At 43.3% G+C, this 21,138-nt stretch overlaps 1 protein-coding gene across 1 annotated transcript in view; it reads right to left on the reverse strand.

The window, feature by feature from the left end:
- FRAS1 (Fraser extracellular matrix complex subunit 1) overlaps nt 1-21,138 on the reverse strand; it is an 845,787-nt gene that overhangs the window by 375,111 nt on the left and 449,538 nt on the right. Inside the window, exons 12-14 of the mRNA XM_069743201.1 lie at nt 14,314-14,461; nt 14,034-14,177; nt 12,323-12,457 (exon numbers count right to left, since the gene is read on the reverse strand). Coding sequence (XP_069599302.1) covers nt 12,323-12,457; nt 14,034-14,177; nt 14,314-14,461 — 427 coding nt within the window. The remainder of the gene's footprint in view (nt 1-12,322; nt 12,458-14,033; nt 14,178-14,313; nt 14,462-21,138) is intronic.

Genomic DNA, 21,138 nt, shown 5'->3' on the forward strand with positions numbered 1-21,138 from the left:
TATTTATGGATAAAATGGAAGAAACATTGCCACAAGTAATAGCGACCATAGATAAATTCAGTAAATTCTCTGGTCTTTATATAAATTGGGATAAATCTGCCCTGATGCCTCTATCTCACACTCCGATGCCCGATCTCGAGGCTCTATCGCTTCTGCCTATCGTTTCTAATTTCAAATATTTAGGTATCCATATGTCTCAATGTATACGGCTGGACCTTCAATTTAACATCTATCCGTTACTGGATATGGTCAAATCTAAATTCATAACTTGGAGCAAACTCCCTCTCTCTGTTGCAGGCCGCATTAATTTAATCAAAATGATATTGCTTCCCAAGCTTAATTACTGCTTTCAACATAGTGCTATGTCAATACCTAAGTCTTTATTTACAAAATTAAATTCCTTAATCACATCCTTTATATGGGGGAAGACTAGGCCTAAACTTAAATTATCTACTCTGCAGAGACCGAAAAAAGGGGGTGGGGTGGCCTTACCAAATTTTTATTTGTACTATCTTGCTGGACAAGCTAAGGCGATAAATAAATGGATGCCCAATAACTCTCTGCCCAACTCTGAGAGTCATTTACTTCACTCTGCCCGGATTGATTGCCCACTGGGGTTCTTGGAGATAGAGAAAGTCAGTACTCCTCGTTTACTACCTTTACTCCGATTGGCAAGATTAATATGGAGACAAATTAAAAGAGTTATTAAATTTGTAGATATAGTAGCTGAAATGCCATTGTGGAATAATAATTGTATCCCAGAGCTACTGAATCACCCATCTACTGATTTCTGGATCTCATGTGGTGTTCTCTCGGTAGGTGACGTACATGCCCAAGGGGTTTTTGTATCATTTGAACAACTGCAAAAAACTTATAACATCCCGAGATCTCAATTTTTCCGGTATCTACAGCTAAGGTCAGCTTTCCAGTCGCACATGCGAAGTGTTGGTACAGGTCGAGCGATTTCATCTTTACCTCTGATAGGCATTCTCAAATCGCAGGGACCCCAAGGACTGATTTCCTCTTTGTATACATATCTATTATCTGTCGGAGATGGGTCCACCATCAATTCTATCAAAGGGAAATGGGAGGAACTTCTTCCTGATGTACTGGGGGAGGAATGGGAGGAAATTTTGGAATCTCCAACTAAAGTTTCTCCTTCAGTAAACAATAAGATGACCCAGTTATATATTATATACCAGACATATTTGACCCCGACACGACTTTTCAAAATGGGTCGCCTCCTCTCGTCAGATTGTTTACGGTGTCGTACACATGATGCAGATTTTATTCACATGATTTGGAGGTGCCCGGTAGTTCTACATTACTGGAAAGAGGTGACGACACTACTAACATCTTTATTGTCGATTCCTGTCCCACTTGAGCCATTGACCTGTTTATTCGGGGTATGGGATGCGGAAACGTGGGATCACTATACTGGGATCTTCCTTCGTGAGACACTCTTCATGGCACGGAAGGTGTTGGCATTAAGATGGATGGGTGGTTCCCCCCCCCCCCCCCGACTCTTAGAGCTTGGATGGATTTGGTGAATTCGATTATCCCGTATGAAAAAACACTATACCAAAATAGAGGATGTCCAGGTAAATTTGAAAAGATCTGGGGTAGATGGAACTCCTCTTATCATACTATATAATCTATACTGGCTAGATGTGTGTGCGGGGAGATGGATGGGTGGTTTTGGGGACATCGTTTGCAGAGCAGGATTTGCGTATGATTTTCCTTTTGGCGACTTACTATAGATGGTTAAAGTAGTTAAAGTTAATAATAGGTATTTCATAAGGTACTAGTGATTTAACATGCACAATGTATTACCCCTGTAAATTTTGGATAGGATATATCTCTGTAATTATCTGTATCTTGTGGTATAACTGACAATGACAAATGCAATCTGTGTAATGTTTGTTTTATTCTGAAATTAATAAACGAATTATAAAAAAAAAAAAAAAGAAGGAGGAGGATGGAGAACTGTCTGTTAGCTTTGGCTGTGACTAAGTCATTAGTAATTTTTGCCAGGGCAGTTTCGGTGGAGTGGTGGGGGCGGAAGCCAGATTGAAGGTTGTCCAGGAGAGAGTTAGATGAGAGGTGGGAGGAAAGTTGAGCATAAACATGCTGCTCAAGGAGTATTGAAGCAAACAGGGGCAGTGATATGGGGCGATAGCTGGGCATAGCAGCTGGGTCAAGGTTAGCTTTTTTGAGGATGGGTGTGATGGTGGCATGTTTGAAGGCAGAGCGGAAGGTACCGGAAGAGAGCGATAGATTGAAGAGATGGGTTAGAGCTGGAATGAGCATGTTAGTGAGGTTGGGGAGCAGGTGGGAAGGGATGGGGTCAAGTGCACAGGTGGTGAGGTGTGATTTGGAAAAGAGGCGAGTAAGCTCTCCTTCAGTGATGTTGGAGAGGGAGGTTATTAGGGAAGGGCAGAGGTCTGGTATATGGAGTGGTTGGGGTGGTGGACAAGTAAAGGTTTGCCTTGTTTGGTCGATCTTGTTTTTGAAGTAGGTGGCAAAGTCCTCGGAAGAGATGAAGGGAGTTGGAGGTGGCAGTGGTGGGCGGAGGAGAGAGTTAAATGTGCTGAACAGCAGTTGTTTTGGGTTGTAGGATAGTAAATATACAAGGTTAGTGAAATAGGTCTGTTTAGCAGTGGTGAGGGCTGATTTGAAGTCAAGTGTAGCTTGTTTGAAAGCAGTGAAGTCGTCTGGCAGGTGTGTTTTCTTCCAACGCCGCTCCATGACCCTGGATGCTTGTCGAAGTTTTTTTGTGAGATTGTTATGCCAGGGTTGCCTATTGGTTGGTCGCACTCCGCCATGCATGAGAGGGGCGAGTGAGTCTATGGCTGATGTGGGGGTGGAGTTATAGAAAGTGGTGGCGCTGTCCGTGTCGTGGAGTGAAGATATGGAGGCCAGGGGTAGGAGAGAGTCTGTGAATGTCTACGTTTGCGAGGATTCTGCGAGGATGTGGTAATGGCTGGACCTTGGGGGCAGGTGAGGAGGACAAGGATGAGAAGGTGAGTAGATGGTGGTCAGATAGGGGGAAGGGAGAGGTTGTGAGATTAGATAAGGAGATGACATCTGTAAGTGTTTGTAGTGATTAGTGATGAGCGAATATACTCGTTACTCGAGATTTCGCGAGCATGCTCGGGGTCCTCCGAGTATTTTTAGTGCTCGGAGATTTAGTTTTTCGTGCTGCAGCTGAATGATTTACATCTGTTAGCCAGGATAAGTACATGTGGGGGTTGCCTGGTTGCTAGAGAATCCCCACATGTACTTATGCTGGCTAAAAGATGTAAATCATTCAGCTGCGGCAAAAAAAACTAAATCTCTGAGAACTAAAAAATACTCGGAGGACCCCCGAGCATGCTCGGGAAATCTCGAGTAACGAGTATATTCGCTCATCACTACTAGTGATACATAACTCAGATTTGCTGTACATCTACAAAGTAGCTGCAGAGATAAGGAGAGGAGGGCGTGGTTTTACTTTACCCTCAATAATGCTACCTGCTTATGACTGGTCAACATTTTACAAGGGAAGAAGTACATGCCCCTAGAGACAAATCTCCGGTAGCACAGAGTTGAACTGTAACATAATTTATAACAAACTTCACAAACTAATACCTCTACAACGGAGAGAAGTAAATGAAAAATAAAAGCTACGTTTTACTCAGTTCTGTAGTCAATATTACAAGATGTGGCCTGTTTAATATGTTAAAACTGTTGAAAGGACCTCCTTAAGGGTTAATTTGCAGGAGAAAATAGTTGTTTCTAAAGGGTTAATAAGCTAAACGGAATACACCGCTGCATGTAAACAGTTAATCTGAATTTTCTTTACTACATAAATAGGGTCAGCACTACCCTCTTATTCGGCAAATGATAGCACTTGCCGAATAAGCTGCAGAGGAAACCCCCAACAAACAGGCTGTCCATGCATGTGATGTGACTGTGACAGCCATGACACATGAAGCTGCGGCGCCGATCAGCTGATCGTGCGACCCAGAAAGTCGGGTTCCCTCTGCAGCTTATTCGGCAAGCGCTATAGCTTTCCAAATAAGAGGGACCCCGAGCAAATTTGCTCATCTGTTGTCAGCAGTAGTCAAACCACTTACAGAAGGCTATATTATTTAGCTACACCGCTGCTTGTGTCCTCTCCTCTTGCTGCTCCATAAAATACAGTGATGCATCTTACATTGCCATTTAAATAAAAGAATTAAACATGAAGAGACACTCCGATGTTGTATACATGCTGAACCATCCCAGTTTCCTAGCACATTTTTCTATCTCCAAGAGTACAAATCAGTGAGAAAGTGGAGAGCCCACCTTGCATCGACTTCAATCTCCTTTTCTTAAAAGGAGAGTTTTTTACATTTATTAATGAGGAAATTATTTAATTTTTCCAATTACCGTATATACATATTTGAGAAAGGTTTACATATCGTTTCCCAGGAGGTAATAGGTCCTCTTTAAATTAAAAAAAAAAATGTAAAATTCTTATACTTTGAATGTATCTTTTTTTATCAAACCACCTCAATTGTAAGGCTAGGTTCACATTGCGCTAATGGGTTAACGCTAAGGGACTGCGTTGCACGGCGAAAATGTCGCAATTAACGCCGTGCAACGGGTCCGTTAGCGCACCCATTGACAGCAATTTGATTTGTGCCTGTAGTGCATCGCTAGCGCATGCCATTTTCGGCACGCGCTAGCGATGTGCCGTTCTTTTGCAAGCAGCGTCCGAGGTGTGTCCGAGGTCCGTCCCTCGCTAGCGCAGATCGGGGATCTGCGCTAGCAGGGACGGCGAATGCGGACCCAAAATAAACATTGCGTTAGCGCAATCTGCTAGCGCTATGCGCCTAACGGATTGCCCTAACGCAATGTGAACCTAGCCTAACATTTTCTTATGATATCTACTAAGTGGTACAATTTATAGTAAAAACATAAGGATAACTGAAAGTAAGGAATGTAGAAATAAATCACGAAGATTTGGGCTATTATTGATCTATCTGACAAGATGACTGCCAGCTTAAGTTTGTAAAATGAAAGCTTTCAGTGCAGGCTTAAACCATGCTAGGCCTGACAATACTAAAGCCAAATGTCAGCTATATTTACAATGACATGCTGCACTTACAAATTCATCGCTCTAGCTAGGATTTAGTTGCATTCAGAGGCAATAAATTCAGTGCAGTGAAAATTCAGCAAAGTAATATTTGACAAGGAAGCTAAGAGCACTAATATATACATTCCTCAACACTGAAATTCAAACACCAAGAAGGAAAAGTACAATTATGGAAATCACATGATCAATAGAAGATGTTAATGATATGCAAATTATGTAATAAAGCAAATAACATTTTCAAACCATCTCAATTTATACGGTATCAAGTATGAGCGCTACTAGTAGAAAAACAAGCACATACAAGCCTTGACATGCTATCAATAAGGTTATTAATGGTCTGAGGAATGTTCTTCCATGTTGAATTAACATGGGCAAACAACTCATCATCAAGATCCGCTGCTGGCAGCTCCTTTTACAATTGCTAACCGATTATGTCCCATTTATGCTCAATGGGAGACAAGTCCACAGACACTGCAGGTCACAGTAGCACGGTTAGGTCACACAATCTGCTCAAAGTAACATGAGCAACAAGTCCAATGTTGTCGTGTTGGAAAACTGGTCATAGAACACTTTGAAGAAATTACAAAACCACTGGTTCTAATACTACATCTGAGCTGTTGGTGTATCTAGAATGAACACCAGAGAGGTCTGGCTACGTATGCCACACTACACCATAATCCTAGAAGTAGGACTTGTGTCACATTTCCATTCATGAAGACCTCTCTATGGAGTTTCTTCCGTGGTCTCCAGAACAATCTGGTACCATACATCTTTCATACTTTCTGTCACAATTCCTCAGCTCAGAGAATCCAATCCTGTGCTGGAGCGTGCTGAGCTGTCAGTGCTTTAATTGACCACTCAGTTGACCTGTCAGTGCTTTGATTGACAGCTCAGTTGACCTATCTGAGATTGGGAGGTCCACAGAATTCTCTGTTCTTAGTAATTGTCCTGCTATTTAGGTGAGCTGCCTAGCCCAGATCACTCTCAGTCAAAAGCTTATGCTCTGGTGTGTGTTTGCATGATTCCTGTGCTGTGAATTCTGATCTACTGCTGCCTGACCTTTGGATCGTGTTCTGACTACCCGTTAGTTATTGCCCCTTTGCATCTGATATTCTGCTGCTGACCTTTGGAACATGTTCTGACTACTCGCTTGTTATTGCCCCTTTGCTTATCCGCTATTTCTCTGGTATTCTGACCCTGGAATGTGACCTGATTTACGCCTTCATTTTTTTCCTTAGTTTACTACGTGCTTTCTTGGTACTGACCCCAGGAACATATGACTTCTTTGTGTCACGGCCTGTCCGTGAGTTGCTAGCATCACATTTTCTTTATAGCTGGTCATGCAAACAACCCTCGCTAGTATTATTTAGAGACAATAGGTATTACGCTGAAAATTACAAAATAGCATTTGTCTTTTGGGAAATATAGAGCTAAAGTTTGCTAGCAAAAAATAATACCACAAAAGCACACCGATTGCTGCAGTACAGATTGCTATGAGACACTAGCCAGAGGTCTTTTTTTCCCAAGGATTGTTGGAAATGAATTATGGGCACAGTGAAATTTGAAGCTTTCTCCAGTAGCTCTATATTATGCAATCAGAGCAGCCAGGCTGAACTAGAGCAAATTGGATTTATTCCCATGGGAACCAATGAAGAAAATTTCCCAGAATCTTAAGGTACCGTCACACTTAGCGACGCTGCAGCGATACCGACAACGATCCGGATCGCTGCAGCGTCGCTGTTTGGTCGCTGGAGAGCTGTCACACAGACAGCTCTCCAGCGACTAACGATCCCGAGGTCCCCGGTAACCAGGGTAAACATCGGGTAACTAAGCGCAGGGCCGCGCTTAGTAGCCCGATGTTTACCCTGGTTACCATCCTAAAAGTAAAAGAAACAAACGCTACATACTTACCTACCGCTGTCTGTCCTCGGCGCTCTGCTTCTCTGGTCTGGCTGTGAGCGCCGGGCAGCCGGAAAGCAGAGCGGTGACGTCACCGCTCTGCTTTCCGGCCGCTGTGCTCACAGCCAGACCAGAGAAGCAGAGCGCCGAGGACAGACAGCGGTAGGTAAGTATGTAGCGGTTGTTTTTTTTACTTTAACGATGGTAACCAGGGTAAACATCGGGTTACTAAGCGCGGCCCTGCGCTTAGTTACCCGATGTTTACCTTGGTTACCAGCGAAGACATCGCTGAATCGGTGTCACACACGCCGATTCAGCGATGTCTACGGGGAGTCCAGCGACCAAATAAAGTTCTGGACTTTCTTCCCCGACCAGCGACAGCACAGCAGGGGCCTGATCGCTGCTGCCTGTCACACTGGACGATATCGCTAGCGAGGACGCTGCAACGTCACGGATCGCTAGCGATATCGTCTAGTGTGACGGTACCTTTACTGTAACAAGAGCATTTGCCTACACAAACATGTACAATCGTAAAGATTCAGTACTTTAACTGGACAGCGTAGATATAATTGTCTAACGGAACAGACTTGCTACATTAAAGGTACCTTCACACATAACGATATCGTTAACGATATCGTTGCTTTTTGTGATGTAGCAACGATATCGTTAAGGAAATCGTTATGTGTGACAGCGACCAACGATCAGGCCCCTGCTGGGAGATCGTTGGTCGCTGAGGAAAGTCCAGAACTTTATTTCGTCGCTGGACTCCCTGCAGACATCGCTGGATCGGCGTGTGTGACACCGATCCAGCGATGTCTTCACTGGTAACCAGGGTAAACATCGGGTTACTAAGCGCAGGGCCGCGCTTAGTAACCCGATGTTTACCCTGGTTACCAGCGTAAAAGTAAAAAAAACAAACACTACATACTTACCTTCCGCTGTCTGTCCCCGGCGCTCTGCTTCTCTGCACTCCTCCTGCACTGGCTGTCAGCGTCGGTCAGCCGGAAAGCACAGCGGTGACGTCACCGCTCTGCTTTCCGGCCGCTGTGCTCACAGCCAGTGCAGGAGGAGTGCAGAGAAGCAGAGCGCCGGGGACAGACAGCGGAAGGTAAGTATGTAGTGTTTGTTTTTTTAACGTTTATGCTGGTAACCATGGTAAACATCGGGTTACTAAGCGCGGCCCTGCGCTTAGTAACCCGATGTTTACCCTGGTTACCCGGGGACTTCGGGATCGTTGGTCGCTGGAGAGCTGTCTGTGTGACAGCTCTCCAGCGACCAAACAGCGATGCTGCAGCGATCGACATCGTTGTCGGTATCGCTGCAGCGTCGCTGAGTGTGAAGGTACCTTAATACCGTACTTATTAAGGATACAACTTGTATAAGGTCCACCAGTTGCATTAGCTAAGAACAGTTAAACATGTAACAGGTTTATTTACAATGTACTAGCCCAGTTGTGCACCAAATCCGTGTAAATGTGTCTCCATATCAGTATATAGTGCCTTGTAGAGTCATTCCCACATTTGAGAAGCAAGTAACAAAGGCAAAAGCTCATAATCTTGAATTGCTGTTGTACTTTCCTCGGGAGTTTAGCCTATAATAATGCACAGTCAGTTTCAAGTTAAAATCCTATGAGTACTAGGCAATTCAGGGAAGAATAAAAATCTGCCAAATCAAAATTATATATACCGTATATATATATATATATATATATATATATATATATATATATATATATATATATATACTAGCTATTGAACCCGTTCTACGTTCTACGTCCGGGTGGCGAGCATTTATATTGGTATATGGTCTCCATCCTGGTATGTGCTGCTCCATCCTGTCATGTGCTGCTCCATCCTGCGTCCCCATCCTGTCATGTGCTGCTCCATCCTGCGCCCCCATTCTGTCATGTGCTGCTCCATCCTGCATCCCCATCCTGTCGTGTGCTGCTCCCATCCTGCGCCCTTGTTCTGTCATGTGCTGCTCCCATCCTGCACCCCCGTTCTGTCATGTGCTGCTCCCATCCTGCGCCTCCATTTTGTCATTTGCTGCTCCCATCCTGTCATGTGATGCTCCCATCCTGCGCCCCCATTCTGTCATGTGCTGCTCCCATCCTGCGCCCCCGTTCTGTCATGTGCTGCTCCCATCCTGCGCCCCCGTTCTGTCATGTGCTGCTCCCATCCTGCGCCTCCATTCTGTCATTTGTTGCTCCCATCCTGTCATGTGCTGCTCCCATCCTGCGCCCCCGTTCTGTCATGTGCTGCTCCCATCCTGCGCCCCCGTTCTGTCATGTGCTGCTCCCATCCTGCGCCCCCGTTCTGTCATGTGCTGCTCCCATCCTGCGCCCCCGTTCTGTCATGTGCTGCTCCCATCCTGCGCCCCCGTTCTGTCATGTGCTGCTCCCATCCTGCGCCCCCGTTCTGTCATTTGCTGCTCCCATCCTGTCATGTGCTGCTCCCATCCTGCGCCCCCGTTCTGTCATGTGCTGCTGCCATCCTGCACCCCCATTCTGTCATGTGCTGCTCCCATCCTGCGCCCCCGTTCTGTCATGTGCTGCTCCCATCCTGCGGCACCGTTCTTTAATTTGCTGCTGCCATCCATATGCCCCATACGCTGCTCCATAGTATATGCCCCGTATCAGGTGGCGTAAGTAACAAATAGCTGTGGCATGAAGTTCCACAGCCTCATGCCACAGCAATTTGTTACTTGGGCCACCTGATTCCTTTCCGCCGCCATTTTCTTGGTCCTCCTGCTGGCGGAATCGGCGCCTGCGCAGCCCGCGCATTCCGGCGCCATTTTCTTGAAGACACACCTGCAGTGTGTCTTCAAGAAAATGGCGCCAGCAGTGTGTCTTCAAGAAAATGGCGCCGGAAAGCGCGGACTGCGCAGGCGCTGATTCCGGCAGCAGGACCAAGAAAATGGCGGCGGAAAGGAATCAGGTGGTGTAAATAACAAATTGCTGTGGCATGAAGTGTCATAGCTTCATGCCACAGCAATTTGTTACTTACGCCATTCCTTTCCGCCCATTTTCTTCGTCCTCCTGCTGCCGGAATCGGCGCCTGCGCAGTCCGCGCTTTCCGGTGCCATTTTCTTGAAGACACACCTGCAGTGGAGCCGGAGTGTCTTCAAGAAAATGGCGCCGGAAAGCGCTGACTGCGCAGGCGCCGATTCCGGCAACAGGAATCGGCGCCTGCGCATTCCGCGCATTCCGGCGTCATTTTCTTGAAGACACACTCCGGCTCCTCTGCCTGTGACTGGTCAGAGGGCGGCGCCGGCGCGCATTAAGCGCGTCATCGCGCCCTCTGAACTGTCACAGCAGAGGAGCGGGGAGACAGAGCCGCACGCAGCGCTGGAACGGGGAAAGGTGAATATAATTACCCTCCTGGCGGTCCCTGACTCTCCGGTGGAGATCGCGGTATGCGTTCAGTGCTTACGCATACCGCGATCTCCTGGGAGCGTTACTCTGTGGGGGCCAGACTGCGCCGGCGCTTGCGCCTGCGCAGTCTATAAAGACTTCGGACAGAGTGACGCTCCCAGCGTTACATTATAGATATATATATATATATATATATATATATACACACACATGTATATAACTCTGCAGATGTGAAGACATGAAAGCTCCTCACAATGCATGGAGGTCTCCACCCTGAGTCTAACACCCAAAGATAGTATACCAACAGAAAGGAGGGTGGATGAAGGTTTGAGAAGCATCCAAGCCACCATCACAGATGAAACAAGGAGTGTCAAGGAATACATCAGAAAAATGGCACCAAAAGATGAGATGCTGAGAGAAAGTCTAAGGCAGCAACAACAACAACAAATCTGGAAGGAAGAACAGGAACATGAAGCCCTATTGGCAAGACAAGTGGGGAGGTGAAGTGTTTTTGCCTCTCAGTCTGCTCCACCCTCTTCCTTTGACCTTCAATAGGCAGCTGTAATCTGATTTCTCAGTGAGCTAGTAAAGGTACCTTCACACTCAGCGACGCTGCAGCGATACCGACAACGATGTCGATCGCTGCAGCATCGCTGTTTGGTCGCTGGAGAGCTGTCACACAGACAGCTCTCCAGCGACCAACGATCCTGAGGTCCCCGGTAACCAGGGTAAACATTGGGTTACTAAGCGCAGGGCCGCGCTTAGTAACCCGATGTTTACCATGGTTACCAGCATAAACGTTAAAAAAACAAACACTACATACTTACCTTCAGCTGTCTGTCCTCCGGCGCTCTGCTTTCCTCTGCACTGTCAGCGCCGGTCAGCTGGAAAGTAGAGCGGTGACGTCACCGCTGTGCTTTCCGGCTGGCCGGCGCAGACACAGGATGCAGGAGGAGTGCAGAGAAGCACAGCGCCGGGGACAGACAGCTGAAGGTAAGTATGTAGTGTTTGTTTTTTTAACGTTTACGCTGGTAACCAGGGTAAACATCGGGTTACTAAGCGCGGCCCTGCGCTTAGTAACCCGATGTTTACCCTGGTTACCAGTGAAAACATCGCTGAATCGGCGTCACACACGCCGATCCAGCGATGTCAGCAGGAGATCCAGCGACAAAATAAAGTTCTGGACTTTCCTCAGCGAACAATGATCTCCTAGCAGGGGCCTGATCGTTGGTCGCTGTCACACATAACGATTTCCTTAACGATATCGTTGCTACGTCACAAAAAGCAACGATATCGTTAACGATATCGTTATGTGTGAAGGTACCTTAAGTCCATTTTGTTGATTTACAATTATTTCTTGCAGTGCTTCTAAGCTAATGATGATATCAGGAGGTGGTAAAAAGTGGCTTAAAAGCATATTTCTCTGATAAGATAAAAACAAAATGTCTTAGGTTTGCTTGAACAATTTATGCAAAGTTTGTTAAAATTAGGAGTTTTTCAGAGCTTTTTTTTTGCAGACATTTTTATTGTTCAAATAAATGTTATTATAAATCTACTGAAAAACATAGGACACTGGTGTGTTTTGGAGTTCACATTTTTATTTCCAAAGCCCAGCATGTTCTGAGGATGGCACCCTTTTTCCTCATGTTATCTGCATGGATCTATAGGTTTCCAAAAATGTGCATATGGTACACAATAAAAAGAATATCAAAACCACTTGTAAAAAAAATCCCATTAAAAAATTCTGAAATGCAGATGAAATAATAGTGAAGCCCAACAATTACAGAATAAATAATGTAGAAAAAGTTGGCACTCAGGGGGTGAAAAAAGAAAGTACTATTTATTATGCTAATCAACTAATCATCACATGAGTGCCGTGGTTTTTGTATTACTATTAAATTACAGAATAAATAGCATGAATTCTTTACCTGAACAAACTACATGGCTCTGGAAGTATCCTTGTCCACAAGATTCCACACACTGTCCTTCTTTCAACATAAGAGATCCACCACATGTTGTACACTCAAACCCATTGTTACAAGTGACACAGGCTTCTTTACAAGCTGTTCAAAAAGAAACACAAATGCAGTGCAAATAAAGTAGAAAATACTACATTACTAATAGCTATTGCTTTAAATCTTTGTATATATGAGACCTTATATCAAGTTAAATTTAAAAATGGTATTGTAATTAGAACACATTCTCCCAGATAGTCCTTGATGACATCACATACACCATTCACGTGAGTGCTAAAACCAAGCACCGGTCGCGGTAGTGATGCTGTCATGTACAGCACATAACCACAGTGAGCATGTCAATGACGAATTTGACATTATTACTGTAATACTGGTGGAGACTGGCAGACACTGTCAAAAAGGCGGCACTGGAGCAGCAACAGAATGAATCGGTAAATAATGGCGATTTTATGTTTTTATCACATTCGTTTGCTAAATCCCGGACAACCCTTTTAACCCCTTAATGACAGCCAATACGTCTTTTAACTGACCTGAGATATAAGAGAATAGCTTCCCCATACAGGTGCCAATCCAGCAGCTGTCGGCTGTCCACTATAGCTGACAACTTGCTGCATCAGCCACGATCAGTGTTTGCACCATCCAACTCTGTTTAACCCCATAGATGCTACTGTCAATAGTGATTACATCATTATAAATGGTTAACAGAGTGTGGGGGCTTCCTATTTAACCAAATTGGTGCCCTCAAATCTTGATTTTGCGGTCCTGATGTTTGCCATGGCAATTCATGACCAAGTAGCGGCCTTAGAGTCTGATGGCTGTAGTAATCTGTTCAGAAGTTATAGACATTTAGGTGGTAAAAATGCACATTTTCATTCCTATCATGCCACTTTGCATTAATTCCTGTAAAGCACCTGAAGAGTTAATAAACTACCTGACTGCAGTTTTCAATGTGTTTGGGGGTGCTGTTTTTAAAATGGTATCATGTTTGGGGGTTTCCCAATATATGAGACCCCTAAAGTCACTTAAAACATGGATAAGTCCCTAAAAAAATAAATTTAGTAAATTTCCTTGAAAAAATGAAAAATTGCGGCTACATTTTTAATCCTCCTAAAATGCTAACAAAATAAAATAACATTTTACAAATGGTGCTGATGTAAAGCCGACATGTGGGAAATGTTATTTATTAATGGTTTGCTGTGGTATGGCCATCTGGATTAAAGGGATAATCATTCAAAGATTGAAAATTGCTAATTTTTTTACATTTTTTTTCAAATTTTTGATATTTTTTATAAATAAACACTAAACATATTGACCTAAATTTACCATTATCAGAAAGTATAAGGTGTCACAAAAAAACAATCTCAAATCACTGGGATTTGTTGAAGTGTTGCAGAGTTATTACAACATAAAGTGACACTGGTCAGATTTCAAAAATTTGTCTCCGTCACTAAGGGGTTAAACAACTTATTAAGCAAAAAAATAATATGAGTATAGTAAAATGATACAAAAAGAGGACATTTAGTGTTAAAGTGCTGAAACTTCAGACAATATACAATGTACAGCACTTAATACTAGTAAGGTTCAGACCTCAGCCACACGCAGCTTCTGTAATAGAAAACATAAAAAGACTACGTTCTTTTCAGCATGACACGGCATGAATTACCTAAACATGTCCTCCCATCCAGATAGAATCCCGGGTTGCAGCTGTATACACAGCGTCCCATCTGCAACACGCGAGCTTCATCACGGCAGATGTCACAGTGGTCAATAGACTGAGAGCAGGTTAAGCAGTCTGGGTTACATTGCTCTAGGATTGGAATAGAGTAGAAAGCAGAGATCAAATGTTTATGTTCTGTACTGTGAAAAAATACTTAAGTCTCCCTAATCTCAATATACTTTAAACACTTCAGAATTCAGGCAATCAAAATAAAACTTATAAATACCTAGTTTGCACTTAGGACAGCATTCTCCACCTTCATTTACCCTCAGGGTTCCTACTGGGCACGATGAACAAGAAGGAGAGAAGCAGGTGACCTGACCATTCTGACACTCACACTCCGTACATTCATCTTCTTTCCATTTTTCTCCATTCTTCAATAAGTAGATTTATGTTGATAGAAAAAAAAAGATACAGGCTGACAATTACAATACTAATTAATCATTATGAAGACTCATCGATACAATTTTTACTGCAAGTGAATTGCTTTCGACAATGAAGAAAAAAAACAAATGCACTTGTTATGTGGGAAAAAGAACAATGTGGCAAGAGAAATAGTGACACAAGGATGTGCCATGTATCAAGACAGCCGACATCAGTTTAACAGCTTTCAAACATTATACAATTGCTTCCAGGAAGGATGTGTTACGGGTTTGTCCTTACTCACACTATCTGCTTTACTTGGGTTCTAGGTCATTTATTGTACACTAGATTGTGGCCCGATTCTAACGCATCGGGTATTCTAGAATGTGCATGTCCCCGTAGTATATGGACAATGATGATTCCAGAATTCGTGGCAGATTGTGCCCGTCGCTGATTGGTCGAGGCAACCTTTATGACATCATCGTCGCCATGGCAACCATTATGACATCTACGTCGATACTGTGCCCGTCGCTGAATCAGAAACGTGGGATTTCTACGTCCTTTATGACATCATCGTCGCTGTGCCCGTTCCTGATTGGTCGAGGTCTGGCGGCCTCGACCAATCAGACACGGGATGTCTACGTCCTTTATGACATCATCGTCGCTGTGCCCATCGCTGATTGGTCGAGACCTGGCGGCCTCGACCAATCAGAGAGGCGGGATTTCTACGTCGATACTGTGCCTGTCGCTGATTGGTCAAGGCCTGGCGGCCTCGACCAATCAGAGACGCGGGATTTCCAGGAGAGACAGACAGACAGACGGAAAAACCCTTAGACAATTATATATATATATAGATAGTCTACTAGGTTGTAAGTCCTCCAGCTTTCTATACCTATAACTCAATACTGTAACTAATGACGTTCCACAGAATCAGGAAAGATATGTATCTTTGTATCGGGTTATATGTGACTCTTCAGATTTTGTGTTAGTCTATGCCTGATGAAGGGACCGGAGTAGTCTCGAAAGCTTGCAATTTGTTACCATCTTTTCAGCTAGCCATTAAAAAGGTATCAACCACTGAGAACTCTCAAATCTTAATATTTTTCCACAGAATCTAAACTTTTACTGAGCTGCACACTAGATGGAAATTTAGAGTATTTCCTACTCTAGTTGATACTATTTCATGTCATCTGGCAAAATTATACACAGTATAATAAGACATAAGAAAACAAGGCAAGACAAAAAAAAGTGTGAGTCAATGTGCTTCAAGACCCTTCTCAGGGACTTTTCAGACATAGGGGCCATAGTTATTTAAGAAGCAAATCAGGCACTAGAAAATTAGAAATACAACTAGATGGTGGCCCGATTCTAATGCATCGGCTATTCTAAAATATGCATGTCCACGTAGTATATTGTCCAGCCATGTAGTACATTGCCCAGCTACGTAGTATATTGCCCAGCCATGTAGTATATTGCCCATCAACGTAGTATATTGCCCAGCGACGTAGTATATTGCCCAGCCACGTAGTATATTGCCCATCGACGTAGTATATTGCCCATTGACGTAGTATATTGCCCAGCCACGTAGTATACTGCCCATTGACGTAGTATATTGCCCAGCCATGTAGTATATTGCCCAGCCATGTAGTATACAGCACAGAACCACGTAGTATATTGTCCAGCCACGTAGTATACAGCACAGAGCCACATAGTATATTGCACAGCGACGTAGTATATTGCCCAGCCTTGTAGTATACAGCACAAAGCCACGTAGTATATTGCACAGCGAGACCGCTAAGTCTTCTGGGTAATTTCGCAAAGCATCGCTGGGAAAGGAAGATGGCGGCAGGCGCGAGCGCCTCAGCGGACAACGGAGGGTGAGTAAAGCAGGTTTTTTGTTTTTTTAATATTTTTAACATTACTTTTTTTTACTATTGATGCCGCATAAGCAGCATCAATAGTAAAAGGTTGGGGACACACAGGGTTAATAGCGGCGGTAACGGAATGCGTTACCCGCGGCATAACGCGGTCCGTTACCACCGGCATTAACCCTGTGTTAGCAGTGCCCGGAGGGAAGTATGGAGCGGGCGCCGGGGACACTGACTGCGGGGAATAAGCAGCGGAGCGCCAGGGACACTGACTGCGGGGAGCGGAGCACCGGGGACACTGACTGTGGGGAGCAGAGTGCCGGGGACACTGACTGCGGGGAGCGGAGCGCCGGGGACACTGACAGCGGGGAGCGGAGCGCCGGGGACACTGACTGCGGGGAGTATGGAGCGGGCGCCGGCCACCGACTGCAGGGAGTATGGAGCGGCCATTTTCTTCCGGACTGTGCCCATCGCTGATTGGCCGTGGCTGTTTTGCGGCGACCAATCAGCGACTTGGATTTCCATGATAGACAGAGGCCACGACCAATGAATATCCGTGACAGACAGACAGAAGGACAGACGGAAGTACCCCTTAGACACTTATATAGTAGATAATGCCAAGAAGAAAAAAATCAGATGGCATGGGTCCATTAAAATACGATCATAGCAATGTAATTAGAGAGGACAAGGAGAAGGATGAGAAACTAAACTGTACATTTCATCTTTGTTCACCTATGAACTTGCCTGTGCCAAGTATCAATCAACAAGGCAGAAATACAAGTTTACCACCTAATAAAACAGCACACAAGAAGTATGGCTGCGTGAGCAAATTAAATATTAACAAAGCCCCGGGCTGGATGGCATTCATCCACTGATATTAAGGGAGTCGAGTTCAGTAAGTGACAGACTACTGTATTTCATCTTTTTAGACTCAGTAACAGGGTCTGTGCCACAAAATTAGAGGATGGATGATGTGGTACCAATATTAAAGAAAGGTAAGAAGGTGGATCCAAGCAACTAACGGCCGGTAAGCCTGACATCAGTAGTGTACAAAATTTTTAAGGGCATTATAAGAGACGATCTGCAGAAATATATTGCAGAGAATAATATAACTTACAACCAGCAGAGATTCATGAAAGATAAGTCATATCTAACTAACATGCTTGGTTTTTATGAGGGGGTAGGTGGATATCTGAATGTTGGTAATGCTACTGATGTGATATATCTGGACTTTGCAAAGTCATTTCATACCCTACCACACAACAAGGTGATAATAAAGGTTAGGACCGTCACTAGTAAGGTCACGTTGAAAGTGGTGGGTTGGCTTTTATTTTTTTTATCAAAACAATGTTAACCAAGTACCCTATTTATTTTCAAACACTATTGCTATTTATTTACTTACTGCAGGTTATTTGCTCATTTTGTTTTTATCTTAGATTTTGTCTGTTTAGTGGCCAGTGTGAACATGCGCCTACGCATTGTATGCATGCTAACTTATATTCTAGTTAATATCTTTCGCTTTTTGCTTTAATTGTTTTGCAAACAAGGGTGTGGCCATCCTTTTTTTTTTAGCTGAACATTAGTTTTATATAACTCCCCATGGCTAGCTGTCCAATAGTCGGTGCCTCGGCCCTGCTTGGCCCTTATGCACATTTACATCTTTTGACAAACGGTTAAGATTTTAATGCTAGAAGTTAGGACCGTCCAAAGTAGGGTCACATTGATGTGGTGGGATAGATTTCAATTTTTTTTTAAATCAAAACAATGTTAACAAAGTACCAAATGTTATGTTCATGCACTATTGCAATGTATTTACTTACCGCATGATATTTGCTCATTTTATTTTTATCTTAGGTTTTGTACCACACAACAGGCTAATACTGAAGCTCCAGAAGAATGGACTACGTAATACTACATGCACATGGGTTAAAAACTGGTTGAGGGACATTAAAAAAAAAATTGTAAATAGTACATTCTCTAAATGGAATAAAGTCAGCAGAGGGGTACCATGAGGATCAGTGGATTGGATTGAGAGTAAAGTGTAAGTCTTTGCTTAAGATACAATAGTTGAAGGATAATAAAAAGTGATCTTGACTGTAAAATATTACAGAACAATCTGAATAAGAGGTCTGTATGGGCAAAAACATGGCAGATGAGGTTTAAAAGGGAACCTGTCAGCTGATAAATGCTTCCCCAACTGTGGACAGAATGTATGAGCCATTGGCTGTCAGATGATAGCCATGTATGTTCGTCTATGAAATGCTGCAGTTTCAGAGAAAAAAATACTTTTAATAGCTGCAATTGACTAGTCGTACGGATGGGTCCCCAGATGCTTCTCCCCACCTGCTGACAGTAACTTACAAGCCTCTGTCTATGAGTGCATATAGGCAGTGGCTTGACATTCATTGTCAGTGGGTGGGGAGAAGCCGCTGGGGTCCCGCCTTTAAGACTAGTTAATAGTGCGGTTCGATCCCAGCGTTTCAGAGACAAAATACATGGCTGTCATCCGACAGCCAGTGGCTGATCCATGCTGCCCACGGTTTGGGCACCATGTTTCAGCTGACAGGTTCCGTTTAATGTTGATAAATGTAGAGTAATGCACCTAGGACGGAATAATCTTATTATAGCATATACATTTGACTCGAAAAATAGCATAGACTACAAATCAGATGAAGGACTTGGGTATTGTGGTTACAAGTAAGCTAAGCAGCAATATGCAATGTCAGGCAGCAGCTGCAAAAGCAAACAAGCTATTAGGGTGTATAAAAAGATATAAAATCCCAATGTATTATTACCCATCTATAAATCACATGTACAACCACATCTAGAATATGGGATCCAGTTTTGGTCTCCAAATTTTAAGAAGGATATTTAGAAGTTTTACAAAAATTTTACAAGGAAAAGGGTTAGACAAAATCTAAATACTTTCAGTTATGTATCTTATTTAAAATAGCCGCTATAAACACATGGTTTACATGGTATTTGGGGCTTAAAATGAAGAGAACAGAGGCAAAATATTTATCAATAATAATGTGTAACCAGAAGACGTACAAATGGTTAACTACCAAGCCTAAAGTTGACCATACGTATTAGATAATGATGACAGCCATTTCTCCTAAACCCCCTTCCATACACATGAACACTCGGGTAGGCCAAGTTTGTGAATGCACAATGAATACAGGAGAAAGAGGCTGTTAGACCTGTCTCTAATGTTGTATTATCTCCCTTAGAACAATATTCTGTAATTCCCAGTTGAAATCCAATCGCTTGATACTTATCAGTATCTTTTCGGAAATATTTGGGAGGCTGCCATGAACATTAGATGGTCACTTTGTACTGCAAAAATAGTAGGGTTTAGCCTACAATATTTAATGTACCGTATATAGTTAACAAAGATGAAGTAGGAGAACATCAACTTTTATGAAGACTGCTAAGAAGTAGAAGAAAAGACATAAAGTGCATAGATCGGGAGAGTTGCTATATTGATGAAGGGGAGATTAAGTGATGGAAAGAAGTTTTTAATTAAGGCTGGCTCCAGTGCCAATCTGGTCGCACACTACATAAAGGGAATATGTTGTGATTGCCAAGAAATCTCCAAGAATATTACAAACGTCCCAATTTTATTAATTGGTGTTTATTGAAGTCTTTTGACATTCACGGGCATAGTTCAATCCCTTCACTCTGTAATGGGTAACAAAGCCTTAGAGATTAAATATCTAAGTTTGGAAAAAATGTATTATCTTCCCTTCTAACTCCCACTAACAATCTCTTTGATATACAAAATAGAAAATAATGTGGCATTTTTCTTATGTGGTTGTATAGAAAACAGATATGTAACCAGTATTAAAGTAAAAACACCTAGATTAGAGCTCTAATGGCTGTGTGTACTTTGGTGTTTCTAATGGTCCCATTTGCTCTATGCTATTTAACTAAATGTTAATTAACTCTCCTTCCCTGACTGCCCAAAACACTTTGTGACTGTCAAGAGGCAAGCAGAAGAGTCTGTTAAATAAAGGAGAAAATCCCTATAAACATAATTGTTTTAAAAAGAATATAATAGAATTAACCTCTCTAAGCCAAACTGATTTGTTTACCATCACTTAAAAGGTTAAATGTTGCATTACGCTCCAGTAATTCTGCTGACCATACAGAATGGGTTGCCTATATGGTTCACTTAGACTTTTGTTGTCTGCAGTACGCAGGGTTTTCAGAACTGATCTTAATATATTTACAGAGACAACATAAAACTTTTTTAGACACTTACAAAATAAATACCATTATGTCTTGTAATGGTATTTTCTTATCAAACCCATAAGTGGCAGAACCTAGTGGCAAAATTCTTGGTTCCTATGGACAGTTCAATAGGTGACCCTGAGGAAGGTGTAGTTAGTAATATGCACTGCTCTTGTTCATAGGGATAAAATGGGGATTTTTGTGTACTCACCGTAAAATCCTTTTCTCCGAGCCATTCACTGGGGGACACAGACCATGGGTGAATGCTGCTGCCAATAGGAGGCTGACACTAAGCGATACAAAAAAAGATAGCTCCTCCCCTGCAGCATATACCTTCCTGCTGGCTCTCAGCTAACCAGTTCGGTGCAAAAGCAGTAGGAGATCAAAAACAACAAAGTATAGCATTATATATGAGAGTATAGCATGTCAAACTATAAAACAAGCAGAAGCTAATAACAGTGTGGGAGCTGTGTCCCCCAATGAATGGCTCGGAGAAAAGGATTTTACGGTGAGTACACAAAAATCCCTATTTCTCCTTCGCCTCATTGGGGGACACAGACCGTGGGATGTCCCAAAGCAGTCCCTGG

Source organism: Ranitomeya imitator, chromosome 1, assembly GCF_032444005.1.
Source record: "Ranitomeya imitator isolate aRanImi1 chromosome 1, aRanImi1.pri, whole genome shotgun sequence".
Lineage (NCBI taxonomy): Eukaryota > Metazoa > Chordata > Amphibia > Anura > Dendrobatidae > Ranitomeya > Ranitomeya imitator.